The 13,179-nt window shown below is 29.9% G+C and overlaps 2 protein-coding genes across 4 annotated transcripts; one reads left to right on the top strand and one right to left on the bottom strand.

The window, feature by feature from the left end:
- Positions 1 to 54: 54 nt before the first annotated feature.
- On the bottom strand, positions 55 to 3,210 carry LOC124822309 (uncharacterized). Of its 3 annotated transcripts, none has more exons than XM_088105045.1 (2): positions 2,960 to 3,210; positions 55 to 1,931 (listed from the first exon to the last, which is right to left on the bottom strand). In XM_088105045.1, exon 2 carries the CDS (start codon positions 1,891 to 1,893, stop codon positions 292 to 294), a length of 1,602 nt encoding a protein of 533 aa, XP_087961171.1. In that variant the 5' UTR covers positions 1,894 to 1,931; positions 2,960 to 3,210; the 3' UTR covers positions 55 to 291. The 3 variants fall into 3 exon arrangements, with proteins under 3 accessions (XP_087961171.1, XP_087961170.1, XP_087961172.1); XM_088105044.1 differs by lacking the exon at positions 2,960 to 3,210 and adding an exon at positions 2,734 to 2,934; XM_088105046.1 differs by lacking the exon at positions 2,960 to 3,210 and adding an exon at positions 2,592 to 2,716.
- Positions 3,211 to 6,482: 3,272 nt separating this feature from the next.
- Positions 6,483 to 8,834, top strand: LOC124820111 (flavin-containing monooxygenase FMO GS-OX-like 8). Its single transcript, XM_047291787.2, has 7 exons — positions 6,483 to 7,112; positions 7,232 to 7,302; positions 7,474 to 7,632; positions 7,707 to 7,789; positions 7,952 to 8,087; positions 8,170 to 8,343; positions 8,427 to 8,834. Exons 1-7 carry the CDS (start codon positions 6,530 to 6,532, stop codon positions 8,616 to 8,618), a joined length of 1,398 nt encoding a protein of 465 aa, XP_047147743.1. The 5' UTR covers positions 6,483 to 6,529; the 3' UTR covers positions 8,619 to 8,834.
- Positions 8,835 to 13,179: the final 4,345 nt, after the last annotated feature.

Raw genomic sequence — 13,179 nt, 5'->3', positions numbered from 1 at the left:
AAAGTTGTTCCATTCAACACAAACATAATGTATTAGCATAAGAGTTATCACATATCCTGACAATTCAGAGCAGAAAAGCTATATCATTAACGAACAAACAGCCCACTCAACACACCCAGAGAAATAGTATTATTCCTCAAATCTTAATGACACCAAAGGACACTTTTTTTTTATCAGCAATACCAAAGGAAACATTAAAACACCATTAACATCATTAGCCAGATAAACCCAATCACCAAATTAAGAGTTATATGTATGTCGAAGTTGAATTCACAAGAATCCTTAGGTAACTCAACTTGTGCTTACTTCCGCTGCAGTGGCATCTTTAAGAGAATCAAGGGAAATCACTGTTTCAAACGCACCAACTAGAGCCTTAACTTTGCTCTTCCTTTGCTCAGTAAGAATACTAGCGGTCTCTTCAATCACATTATTATACAAACGTGGATTTTGTTTCTTCCCTCCCACATCTTGATGCTTCAAAACCACGTTCTCAGATCCTGATTTTGAATCCCCTATCTTGCTCTTATCTACACCAACCTTCCTCCCAACAATAATTCTCCTTTTACTTACCTCCACGTTTCTGACTTTTCCTCTATGTTTCTCTGATTTTGTATTTGCAGCATTTACCTCATTACCACCTACTTTATTATCCTCAATGGTACTTTTTCTTGCACCATTTATATCTCTTCCAATGTCATCATCAAGAATGCGTGCTGGCCTGAATTTGAGTCTCCTTGGAACGTTGTTCATCTGAGGCTCAAGTTCGATCACTCGTCCTCTCCTAAAATTCAATTTCCGGGATGCAACGACACTTTTATTGGTGAACCCAACTTTTGTGCTCATTTTTGGCCTGATTTTGTAACCCATCTTCACATCTTCACCTTGATGATGATCATGTCGTCTTTTGTAGAACCTTGATGCAGCATTATTTTTTTTCTCAGGGAAAGATTTGGAAGTGAAAATAGATGATGATGACGACGCAGATGGTGATGATGATGGTGAAAGACTGCGAGTTTTGAGCTGCATAAATACGTTCCCTTTGTTCCCGGCCACAGATCTAAGGCCCTTCCATGAAGATGCAGGAGACTCGAAATTTTTCTTATTGGTGTGCTTGCTTCTGTCCCCTGATGATGAAAGTGAGGGTGAAGACAACTTAGCATCACAAGCCACAGTAGGGTCCTCAGATGAATTTGCAGAGGCAGGTTCGGTGACATGAAGGATCTTTTCTGGTAAGTTCATAGAAGACTCTCTTGTCATGTTCTTGGGACTATTGGAACTTCTGCTTCGAGGTTTCTTGCCACTGCGTTTTGAAGACAATGGAAGACTTGTTGAGGTTGATTTTTTCTTGCCTCCAGTTGAAGGTTTCCCGGTCTGTTTGCTTCTGCTGTTTGAATTGTTTTTTACCATTTCCCTTTTTGTTTCACTTTTGGAACATTCCTGTTCTTGCTTTAGGTGACTGTTGTTATCCTCCGAGGGAACATCTGTTTCTTCAAAAGGTGGTGAGTTTTTCTCTGATGTAACTGTTTCTTCATATGTTACTACTTCCTTGATGTCAACTGGACTATTGGCCTTCTCAACTTTTGGTGTTTGAGAAGGCCTTGATTTTTTTCTCCATGCCAAAGAAGTCACATTCTCTTCTGGAACTTTGGTTTTCCATTCCTTGGTGGTAGCCTTTCTCAGTGTTAGTATCCATGGTTTGGCTTCAACGGCCTGTGGGATGCCATATTTGCAAAGATCATGGCAGGAACGTTTTGGACCACTAAGATAACGCGAAATAATCTTCGGTGGAACTTTTTTGTTGGTTAAAATCTCATCAGGATTTGCTTTCTCATCAACATCTTCAGGCTCGATTTTCTCAGACTTTAACTGGTTAAGACTACTTTCCTCTTCCATCACTTTGATTCAGAATGGAGCAATAATTTCAGAGACCCCTGCAATAAACAACAATCCATTTAGATATGTAGAGGAAAGGGAAGTATTTATGCTGGTCAAAGTTAAAGCAACACGAAATGTGTACAACTTCTTTTCACCAATCTAGATCATTGGAATGGTGCAAAAACTCATTCATATATTACTTGTTCAGTGATCTGAAAACATTTCGAAGGCGAGAATTAAAAACTTGAATGTGCAAATAGCATGCCTAGCCTCCAACGATAACTAGATCCACAGAATAAAGCCTTGAATGAAGTGTTACTGACCATGCAGAATGAGAATTTATCTTGACAAAGCGAATTACTAATGACTTCCTATCAAGTAGATTTTATATAAAAACGTAGGGGCAAAGAAATTCTAGCATGTTACTAAGATAATTACATTGGTTGGTTCATTTTCGTGAATAGACTGAGTTAATGAAACAAAACAATGCAGTGGCACACCTTGAAGAATTTTGCCAACACTACCAGGAGATAGACAAATAACCTTAATACACAGTTTTACAATAATTAATACTTTTGTGCAAAGCTAACTCCATAAAAGTTTGAAATGAATTTCACTTTTGATACACAACCAATGTTAGGTTAAAGATAGTTTAAGGAAAGTCCAAACCAGGAAATTACAGATTGAAAATTTGGTTTTAAAAGGAAAAAAAAAACCTAGGTGTTCTACAAAAGCGGGATGATACATCACAAACTGATTCAGATTTCTGTCCAAAAGCGAAAACAGAACCGCGTGGATAGAGAAGAAAAGAAGGAAAACAGAAATTAAATTAGAAACTGAACAAGATTATCTCTTCACCATCAAGATTATGATCTGATGAAAGGAATGAATATAATAATCCCTTGAAAAGTTGGATCTTGTGACACATTCAAGAAATCATGGTCATCATCACACCAGGCATCTTAATGGGTTGCCCTTGTGTTTGGTCATCATGGAATTCGTTTAAAAAGAGAATAAACAAAAAGAAAAAGGAAAAGACGACCATAGGAAATTATTTGTGATGAGAGAAGAAGTGGAGGCATACCTTGGTGTGTTATTGTTAATCTTAAAAGGAAAACATAGAAGGTGTTAAAGTAATGATCTGCAAATGTGAGTTAGGAATGGTTGGATTAAAAGTGAAAAGGGTGGTGCAAGATGTTGTAATTGGAGAGGTTGCTTTTCCTGCTAACCAAAACAATGCGTTGTTGAGAAAAAGTAACCTTAACCAAAAGAGAGTCCCACCATGAGGAACAATACTCTGTCAACCAAACTACCCTAACCATGCAATATTATTGCATGGCCACATGGGACCATCAATGGAAGAACCTACGTGAACATCCATCACCATTCACCATTTTATCTCTATATATTCAAAACATTATCTATATATATCATATTACTCCATCTAATATATATATATATATATATATATATATATATATATATATATATTACTCTCACGTAAATCAATAACTTTATAGTTCATCTTTTCATAACTATCAATATAGTTTGTTGGTTTATTATTTAAGCTTTTAACTCTATACAAGTGATTTTGTAATTACATCTGTATATCATTATCTATATTTAGTGTCGTCAATGGGTTAAAACTCGTGAGCCAACCTGGCTCACCACGGGTTTGAACCGGGTTGGATTGAAAAAAAATACAAAATTTTTTATGCGAGCCAATTTTGACCGACTCACTAAGAACCCGGCTCACACGGGTTGAACCCGTGGTGGGTTGGGTTGCTCACTAATCCACCTGTTTTTTTAAATTAAATTAAATTAATTATTAAAATCCTTTTTTTATTGAAATCAAATTAATTAAATTAATTATTCAAAATGCACAACCTTTACTTAGCAATAAAGCCTTTCGCGCTGCCATCTTTCCAAAAGTTCCCGTATACAAATAAAACTCTAAGATTATAGATTGGAATATTATAGATGGAGATAAAGAAAAATATGCTTCAAGAGAACATAATACTATGAATTTATCCATTCAGAACTCTAATTTAATAGATGAATAATATTATAGATTGGATAATTCAGTAATATATCATTTGTTTTATCTTGTTTTTAGACCTATCTACAAGCATGATAGTTTTATCTTGTGCTATATATTTTTGTTAACTGTAGTCTCTTGGTCAAACGGTTATGTATGTCTCATTAATCTAAATTGGCAAAATTAACTTATAATATATATAACAATATATTTCTTTTGTTTCATTTTCTTTTATATCAATTGGTCCATTTATTATTGTTTCAATTTGATCGATCAAAGTAACATGTTAAGAACATGAGAAGAAGAGGTGAAAAAAAGGTTAATTAAGTGAGTAAGCCAACCCGTTTAACCTACCAACCCCTGGTGGGTCGGGTCGGGTTCAAATTTTTTCGGCTTGCTAATAAATGAGCCGATTAAGTGGTCAACCCATTGTGGGTCGGGTTGAGTCGGGCCGAGTTACCCGTTTTGACAGCTCTATCTATATTATTATATAAAATTATTTTTTCAATTTTTTATCCTTATTATTTTTTATATCAAAATAACTATATTACTAACTTTATTTTTTATTTAACTTCTTTTTAATTTAATCATTTTTTAAAACTAAAATTAATATCTATATAATATAAAAAATTACCTACAAAATAAATAAACTATCAATAATATAATTATAAAAATAATTTATATTTATTTTATATTATAATTTTATTTTTTCTATCATAAAAAAAGTTATGTTTTTACTAGTTTTTCTCAAAATACAGTTTTTAAAACCTGAAAAATATGAGGTGCAGAAAGATGCAAATTCCATTCTGTCTTCTTATTAATTAATCAGTCCATGATTAACCTTTAGGTTATGATTATAGGATTTTTCTACCTTATACTTTCCTTTCTCACCTAACACAATATGCAAAATGACAAATATGTTTTTATTATAATGCGTTTAAAACATATTTTTAAATTATGTAATTAAAAATATTATTCTAAATTCTAAAACATAAATCTATGTTATAGAAAGAAGAAGAAAACTATATAACATGATGATATGTGGTTGTTTTTATGAGCCTCATAATATAACATAATGTAAGAGTTTATTGTGCACAACTGTTTTTTAGCCAATATGAATAATTTTTGGTCTATAAGTTTTTCTAAACTTCATTTATAAAATTATTATTTTATAAGTATAAACAATAAATAAAGCTAAAATTAATTATTGCTAATTTCTCATGGAGATTCTTCATTGATGTTAATAAGATGTTTTTCCCTTGATGTTTATTGGATTCTTCTCGCTGTGAAGACTATTATTCAATTCATATCACCAGTGCTATCTTTACCAAAACTGTTTATAACATCTTTTTAACTGAGTACAGAAAAAACTTTTTGGATATATTTTCTTTAATGCTAGTTAAGAGGATTTTTAGCCAACATCTATTGAAAGTAAAAAAGAAAAAGAAGATAACTCTATCATCCATGTCAAAGCAACGTTAACATTGTTAAAAAATCAATGCCGATATAAAATCCTTATTGTCAACTAAAGATTTTGACAAACTTACAAAAAAACAATGTCAATTTGAATTATCTAATATTTTTTAATATTGAAATGAGTTTTATGATTAATAATACTTGAAATGATTTATCAAAATAAACAAATTCAATATATTTAAGTAATCACATCACAACAGAATATTTAAAAAACAATTTAGATTGAGAACCGTTCAACTTTGTTATTCTAATCTCCAAAGGTAAAGATAACAAAGTTAATTAAACCTTACATACACCAAAAGAAGATTGATATATTGGTTAAAAAAGAGTCATTGATATGTATAGGAAATATCAAAATATAAAATCCTAATGCTAAACTTGCTATAAGTTCATTATTGGTTATAAATAAGAATAAAATTCATTAATTCTATTCCGTGACGTTCTCCTCTCATTTATTTGTTTAATATTTGTATAGTAATTTTTGTAACAATCACTCAAAGTTATACATACATATATGGAACACTTTTGACAAGAAAGCGCATTCTGGGCAAATTTTAAAAAGAATATAAATACATTTATATTTTCAGAAGATCATGGGTATGATTAATAACTTTTTTTATAGATTTTCAGAAGATTATGGGTATGATTAAGAATTTTTTTTTAAAATAATACCGAGGTTATGTTCTAGACGCAATTGCATTCTTCTTGAACAGAAATGGTGATTTCAACTGTCCATCTCATTTAAAATAAAATTTCAAAAATACCCTATTCTTTAGTTTAAAATGTAAAAAAAAAAAACTTGTTTTACAAACATAACTTTTATAATCAGAGGTCATATTTTAAAATATAATTTATTTTGCTACAGTTTTTATAAATAAGATATCCTCAATTATTGGTTGTCGAAAGGTGTGCAAAACATTTTTCTTTATTTTAGAATGGCCATTCCTGTATCACAACACGACAACATTCTGAATGGTTTTATTAAATATAAATCCGACAAAGTGGAAGAGAGGACAAGGAAAAAAAAAAAAAAGAGAAATTGAATAACTCTTTTTTCCAATAAAATAGATGTAAGAGTTTCTCCATATACTACACGTGATTTTACTTGGTGAGAAAATTGCACTATAAATCCTTAGTGAGATGTTTCCATATTCACACATTCAGAACATGGATTCGGAAAGAAAAGAATCGAAGAGAGTGTGTGTGATTGGAGCGGGGCCATCGGGGATAGTGGTGGCGAGGGAGCTGAGAAGGGAAGGTCAGGAGGTGGTGGTGTTGGAGCAGAACCATGACATTGGAGGGCAATGGCTATATGACCCAAATGTAGAAGAAGAGGATGACCCTTTGGGAAGAAACCCTTGGCTGAAGGTGCACAGTAGCATCTACCAATCTTTAAGGCTGATGTCCCCAAGAGAGGTGATGGGCTTCACTGATTTCCCTTTTTCAGTGAAGAAAGGTAGAGACCCTAGGAGGTTTCCTAGCCACAGAGAGTTCCTTCTCTACCTCAAGGACTTCTGTGAATGGTTTAAGGTCACAGAGATGATCAAGTTCAACACAAAGGTGCTTTATGTGGGACCCTTAAACTATGGCGTCTCTACTCAGGATTTGAAATGGCTTGTTAGAAGCAAAGAGAAGGAGAGTAATAAGGAAGTTGAACAAGTCTTTGACGCTGTGGTTGTGGCCACTGGCCATTACTCTAAGCCTAGATTGCCCTGCATTCAAGGTACCTCCATGCATGCACATCAAAATTTACTACAAACTCTTAAATTTATGTCTCATTCAAATCCATATATATTTCATGCAAATGAAAATGACATTTCTAATCCCGTTTTTAATGCTCAGGAATGGAGAAATGGAGAAGAAAACAAATGCACAGTCACGTTTACAGGTCTCCAGAGCCCTTCCGAGGGGAGGTACATGACCAGATACCACCTTAAACTTATATTTTCTTTGTGGGATTTTTTTAGTTTTTGTGGAAACTTAAATAATGCAGGCATATCTGAATTATAGCTGAGCCGTTTTACATTAAATTATTAAGCCAACACTCCACAAAACCACTGAATATTTCTTTTATTTATATATAGATAGTGGTGGTGGTTGGAAATTCTTTTAGTGGACAAGAAATATCAATGGAGCTTGTGAAAGTAGTGAAGGAACTGCACCTGAGTTCGAAATCACTTGAGATTTACGATGGTTTATCCAAAGTTATATCCAAATACGAGAACTTTCACCTTCGTCCGCAGGTATCACTTCCTGATCTTCATGTTCTTGTCCCATGAAATAGATCTATCCATTGCTATTTTATGTTTTTTTGTAGATCGACAACCTTCGAGAGGATGGGAGTGTCACTTTCACGGACGGTTCCTGCATAATCGCAGACACTATTTTATACTGCACTGGGTAACATCTCATATCATCCTAAAATTTATACAATTTTTGCTTAACAAAACAATAAATCATTCCATGACACAATTATCCAAGTTTTCCGAGAGATTTATTGAATTTTGTACTTTTTCACGTTACTTAATAAATAATGATGGAAATTGAATGGATTGTGTGTAGGTATGAGTATTCCTTCCCTTTTCTTGACACAAAGGGAATGGTTGTTGTGGATGATAACAGAGTGGGTCCTTTGTATGAACACACTTTCCCTCCATCACTTGCACCTTCGCTTTCACTCGTAGGCATCCCCAGAAAGGTAATTAAATTAACTTCAATTATATCTGATAAAGCTGATATTTGTTAGTAATATGGTTGATATATATATATAAGTGGTGCAGATCCTAGGGCTCCCTTTCTTTGAGTCTCAAGGAAAATGGATAGCTCAACTGCTTTCTGGGAAAAAGGTTTTGCCATCATACGAGGAAATGATGAAATCAATCGACGACTTTTATCATTCAAAAGAGGCTGCTGCTATTCCTAAACGTCACACCCATGAAATTGGAGACTTTGAGGTTAACTTTTATTTCGTTCGTATCTGCTAGGGCATGCAAATAATGTTAGTCATATATATATAACAGATAAACTTGTTTTGCAGTACTGTGACAAATATGGAGAAAATGTTGGATTTCCAAAGTTGGAAGAATGGAGAAAAGAGTTGTGCGTATCTTCCGTAGTCAACTACTTTGTCAACTTGGAGACTTGTCGTGATTCATGGTATGATGATGAGAAGCTTCAAGAAGCTCTGAAATCTCCATACTTCACTCAACTTCAAGATCCTTCTCTCTAAAACCTAATTTGCTTAATAATTATATGTAATTCTATTTCTAAGTTCAAAACTTTCTTAATCTTGACTTGTCCAAATCTTTAATTTGGCCAAATGAAATGTCACCATAAAAAGTTCACGTAAAATTTGAATACAAAAATAAAATCTTCCAAAATTTACTATCTTTAGTCAATTTTAGTTAATAATAAAGTGATTCTAGCTAAGTTCACGCATATAAATTTAATCTTTAGTAAATAAAAAAAATAATCTAAATTATTCGATCAATTTTGAATGAGACTGGTTATTGAATGACAAGAGTACTATCATATTCAGTGTAGTTTATTAATATTTTAAATAGCAGTTCATGATTTGGGACAATACTAATCAAAATTCAAAAGGAAAGGCTTTGTTAAGAAGCAAACAAAATGAGTATGCAAAAGTTGTATGCATACGTGCCCATTTTAACCAAACATTTTATAATTAATAGTTTTTTTTACCATGTGATGTAACATGTGATTATCGTTATTTATTTTCTGTTAAATTAAAAAATTTTAAATAAATGTCATTAGGCATTGATTGAATGTAAAGTGATTCAGAATTATTCAATTATTTAAATTATTAGATAAGATAAAATAAGTTGTTAAACAGAAACACAGATAAGATTTCCAAGCTTTTAATTTAATTATTCTCTTCTTTTTACGTCATCACGAGTGAAAGTTTTTCCAATAAATTTTGCATACTATTTTTTTATGCCAAGGTTAATTGTCCATGAGGTTGAATCTATGGTGATCTACTCTATATTTTATTAATACTTATATTATTAACTAATTGTTGAGAAATCTAACACAATCTTTTAAAAGCTTTCAATAATTTAGCCTATAGTCCTGGCCTACGATTATCCACGGTAAATAGACAAGCTTAAGTTTTTGTCGCTCACTAACACTAAATCCACTGTCACATTTTTTCTTTTAAATTCTCTAGTTGTATATAAAGAAAATTTTTTACACCAAAAAATATAAACATGCTTATGAGGCAGAACTTATTCCATACCATTAATTTATTTAAACTCTATAAATTTTAATTACTAATATACTAAAAAAACTGAAATTATTGTGTAAAGCACTTCCATATTAATTTGTATGAATATATATACATATATAATTGTTAAGACAAAGAAAGATGTTTAACTAGTTGAGGTTCTTGAAGGACAATGTCAACATACATGTTTGGCTTTTTGTTTGCAAGATAAGAAACCGAAATTTCACACTTTCTAATAAAGCTGAAGTGTTGGGAAGAACAACATTAATCCCAACGTTTTCCAAACACACCCTAGCTAGATGGTCATTCTTCCACTTATTTCAATAATTGCTGGTTTCAGAGAGTGGAATCCACCTCTGAAGAAAATAGACATGTGCACCAATTTTTACTAAGGTATTTTTCCAAGCTGCTATTTTTAGCTTGGTCTCCTTGACATAACATTCATATAACAGGAAAACAAAATTGTGTCTTTTTTTTATTTATAAATTCATATTAATTAGTTATTATTATGCGTTTTGAAATGTCGATTAAGCTGATATCTCAAACTACAACAATAATTTCTCTTCGCATATAAATATTTATAAATAATAATAATAAAAATATAAAAAATATAAACTCATGTAATAAAAAATTAAACAATTCTGTAGATAGTTGAAGTCTATTATAAAAAATCAAGTTATAACTTAGAAGGTATCTACTATTTATACAACAACATTTAATTTTCTAATACATAATAGCCATAATATTTAAATTTGATTTGTAAAATGGAAAACCAAATTATGAAACTGTGGACTATAATATATAAGGAGAAAAAAATAATCTCATTTAAAATATAAAATTAATTATATGATAATTTCATTTAACTTATGAATCGTTAATTTATATTTAAAAAGTAAACTTTTGACAATTATTATTTTTTCAATAGTTACTTAATAACTCCTGATAATAAAAATATAAATAAAAGTTTAGATTAAAATAATAATAATATATTTTATTGCGTAATGGATATATGTAAAAAAAGATAAAAGTGTCATAATATTATTACATTTTGTATATTATATTATTAGAATTTAGTTGTAATCTAATTTTTGTGTGTCAGAGTATTATTTTTTTTATATGAATAATGATATTTTCTCATTCTTATATTTTATGTAACTAAATGTATTATTAATATTATTTCATAATGTAATGTTTCTTATTATCATTTAAATATAATATTTTATTATTAAAAGAAAGTTATTAAGCTATAAATATAATATTTCAATATTAAATGGAGTTGTTTGAAAAAGAATAGATTGTGAATAAATAATTTTTCTATACCAACATATTAACAAACTCTCATAAAAAGCTAAAATTTTAGTGAGTCACTGATACCTAATACTCTTTTAAAAAAAAGGATATATTTGTGTCTGTAGATACAAATTACAATTAATTATCTTATGGTAGCAAATACAAACTGCTCAAAGTGTGAGCTTTTGTTTATTTTTTTGGGTGGTGGGTCTGAATTTGCGTTTAGTGTTCTTGGTAGTATCCATAGATGAAAGAGATGTGTTTATTGGCACGTGCTTTTTGGAATACTTCCTTTTAAATATTAAAAATTGTCACCTTCTCCTAATCAATTTGTTATATTGTGTTTTTCTGCATATAATTTAGTATATTATAATATATCAATACAACTTTACTTTATAAATTGGTTTTGTTAATAATTAGAGATATGTCAAAATGTTTTGTTTTGTTTATAAACTTTTTAAAAAGTTGATAGTTGTTTCACTGTAGAGAATTATATTTGACAAAGGTGGTAGCAAGTGGACATACACAATCGTATAAACAAATAAAGCATGCGATATGTTGGTGTCAGCATTGATTATAAAGAAATGTTATGAATAAAACAAAGTGATAGATATGCGATCTTGTTCAAAAAGGAATCTATATTTGCCCAATGATTCACTTAAAAATTAAAATAAGAAACATCTTTTTTGCAAAAGTACTCATTGCCATTTTGAAAAAGTAAATTGTACAAATGAAAAGGAAAGAACGATTGGAATAATTTAGCTAAAAAAATAGCATGAAATAAATTATTGCTGGTATGAAATTGAAACAAATCATTGCTCGTATGAAGTTCTAGATAAATTTTTTTATTTCGTTAATTTGAATTGTTGGAGACATGGATGGTGGAAGAATTTAACAATGCTGTGCAGCTTTTTTTTTAAAAAAATATTTGAACTAACAGTTTTAATCATTTTTTCATTAATTAGGATTTCGTTAGGAAGAAGTCATTTTTACCAATGAGTCACAACTTCTGTTTAGTATTTTTTTAGCCAAAATCGTGTTTAAGAAATACAACTTTAAATCGTTTGATTTTTTTTAAACCATTGGAGTTATACATATGAAAGTGGAGTATATTTTTTTTTCTCTTTAATTGAAATTGTGGAAAGTAAAAGTACACTTATGCTAAGTTGTGCTAAACTAATATTGGTGGAGCAATATCATTGTTATTGTGATTATGTTTGTCTTTGTTGTTCTAATTTCAATTATTGGATCATTGTAAAAGTATTGTTAGCTTACAATAATGCACATATAATAATATAAGATTGTATGTGGAGATGTATTTTATATATATATATATATATATATATATATATAATATATATATATATATATATATATATATATATATATATATATATATATATGATAAACTAAAAAAGATCAGTTTTGAGATGAAAAAATATTATAAAAGTGTAAGGAAATTATGGAAGACATATTGATAATGATGCATATATTTAAACATTATAGTTTGTCGAAGACTAGAAAGATGAAAATGATCTAGTCACAAAACCATGATTAAGTGGATAAAAAAAAGATGGAGTCTCACTAACAAAGATTACACTAAAATTTTAAGAGTAAAATACTGTTTTTTTTTCTTAACTGTGTACTGTACTATTTAAATGAGTGTATTTTTTTTTATTTTTTTTTATTTTTTTTTAACTTCTTTCACAAATTTTATAATTATTTGTTTTAAAAATTTTACCACTAGGTCAATGTGGTGCAGTGGTTCAGGAAGTTTCTCTTAACATATAAGGTTGAAGGCTTAGAAAAAAGAAAAGAAAAGAGGAGATTGTATAGAAAGCAATTAACGTAAAATATACAGAAAAAGAAGTATAGAAAATATATTTTGTATAAAATTGCATAATATATCTAATAAAATAAAAGGTTTAACATAAATATAAATCAGCCTTTTTATTTCATAAACTATGGACAAATTTGAAACCGGCTCAAGAAAAAGTTCATTTCGGCTTAAAAACTTTTAATGATCAGCTGAATCAGCCTAAATTGAAAATAAATAAAAAAATTTAAACATTATAAAATGGTTATCCATGGACACAGTTATTAAATTTTATTTTTTCCCCTCTTATATTTTATTAATTAGTTTTGGGAACATCCAATTTTATATTAGTTATTGCAATATTATAGTTACAATTATTCTTCTTAAAATGAAATAAAATTAATAATAATTTTTGAAAGAAAACTAGCCAAAACTTAAAAA

This window comes from Vigna umbellata, chromosome 1 (assembly GCF_029865625.1).
Source record: "Vigna umbellata cultivar VRB3 chromosome 1, Vumbellata_1.0, whole genome shotgun sequence".
In the NCBI taxonomy this organism is placed as follows: Eukaryota; Viridiplantae; Streptophyta; class Magnoliopsida; order Fabales; family Fabaceae; genus Vigna; species Vigna umbellata.
The sequence above is the reverse complement of the archived record's forward strand: the minus strand, read 5'-3'. Positions and strand labels throughout refer to the sequence as shown.

Excerpts from the sequence above, each read along its gene's own strand:
- LOC124820111 (XM_047291787.2), top strand. The coding sequence starts at position 6,530 with ATGTTTCCATATTCACACATTCAGAACATGGATTCGGAAAGAAAAGAA. Across the intron at positions 7,113-7,231 it reads TAGATTGCCCTGCATTCAAG|GAATGGAGAAATGGAGAAGA; the intron begins GTACCTCCATGC and ends TTTAATGCTCAG. Across the intron at positions 8,088-8,169 it reads TCGTAGGCATCCCCAGAAAG|ATCCTAGGGCTCCCTTTCTT; the intron begins GTAATTAAATTA and ends TAAGTGGTGCAG.
- LOC124822309 (XM_088105045.1), bottom strand. The coding sequence starts at position 1,893 with ATGGAAGAGGAAAGTAGTCTTAACCAGTTAAAGTCTGAGAAAATCGAG.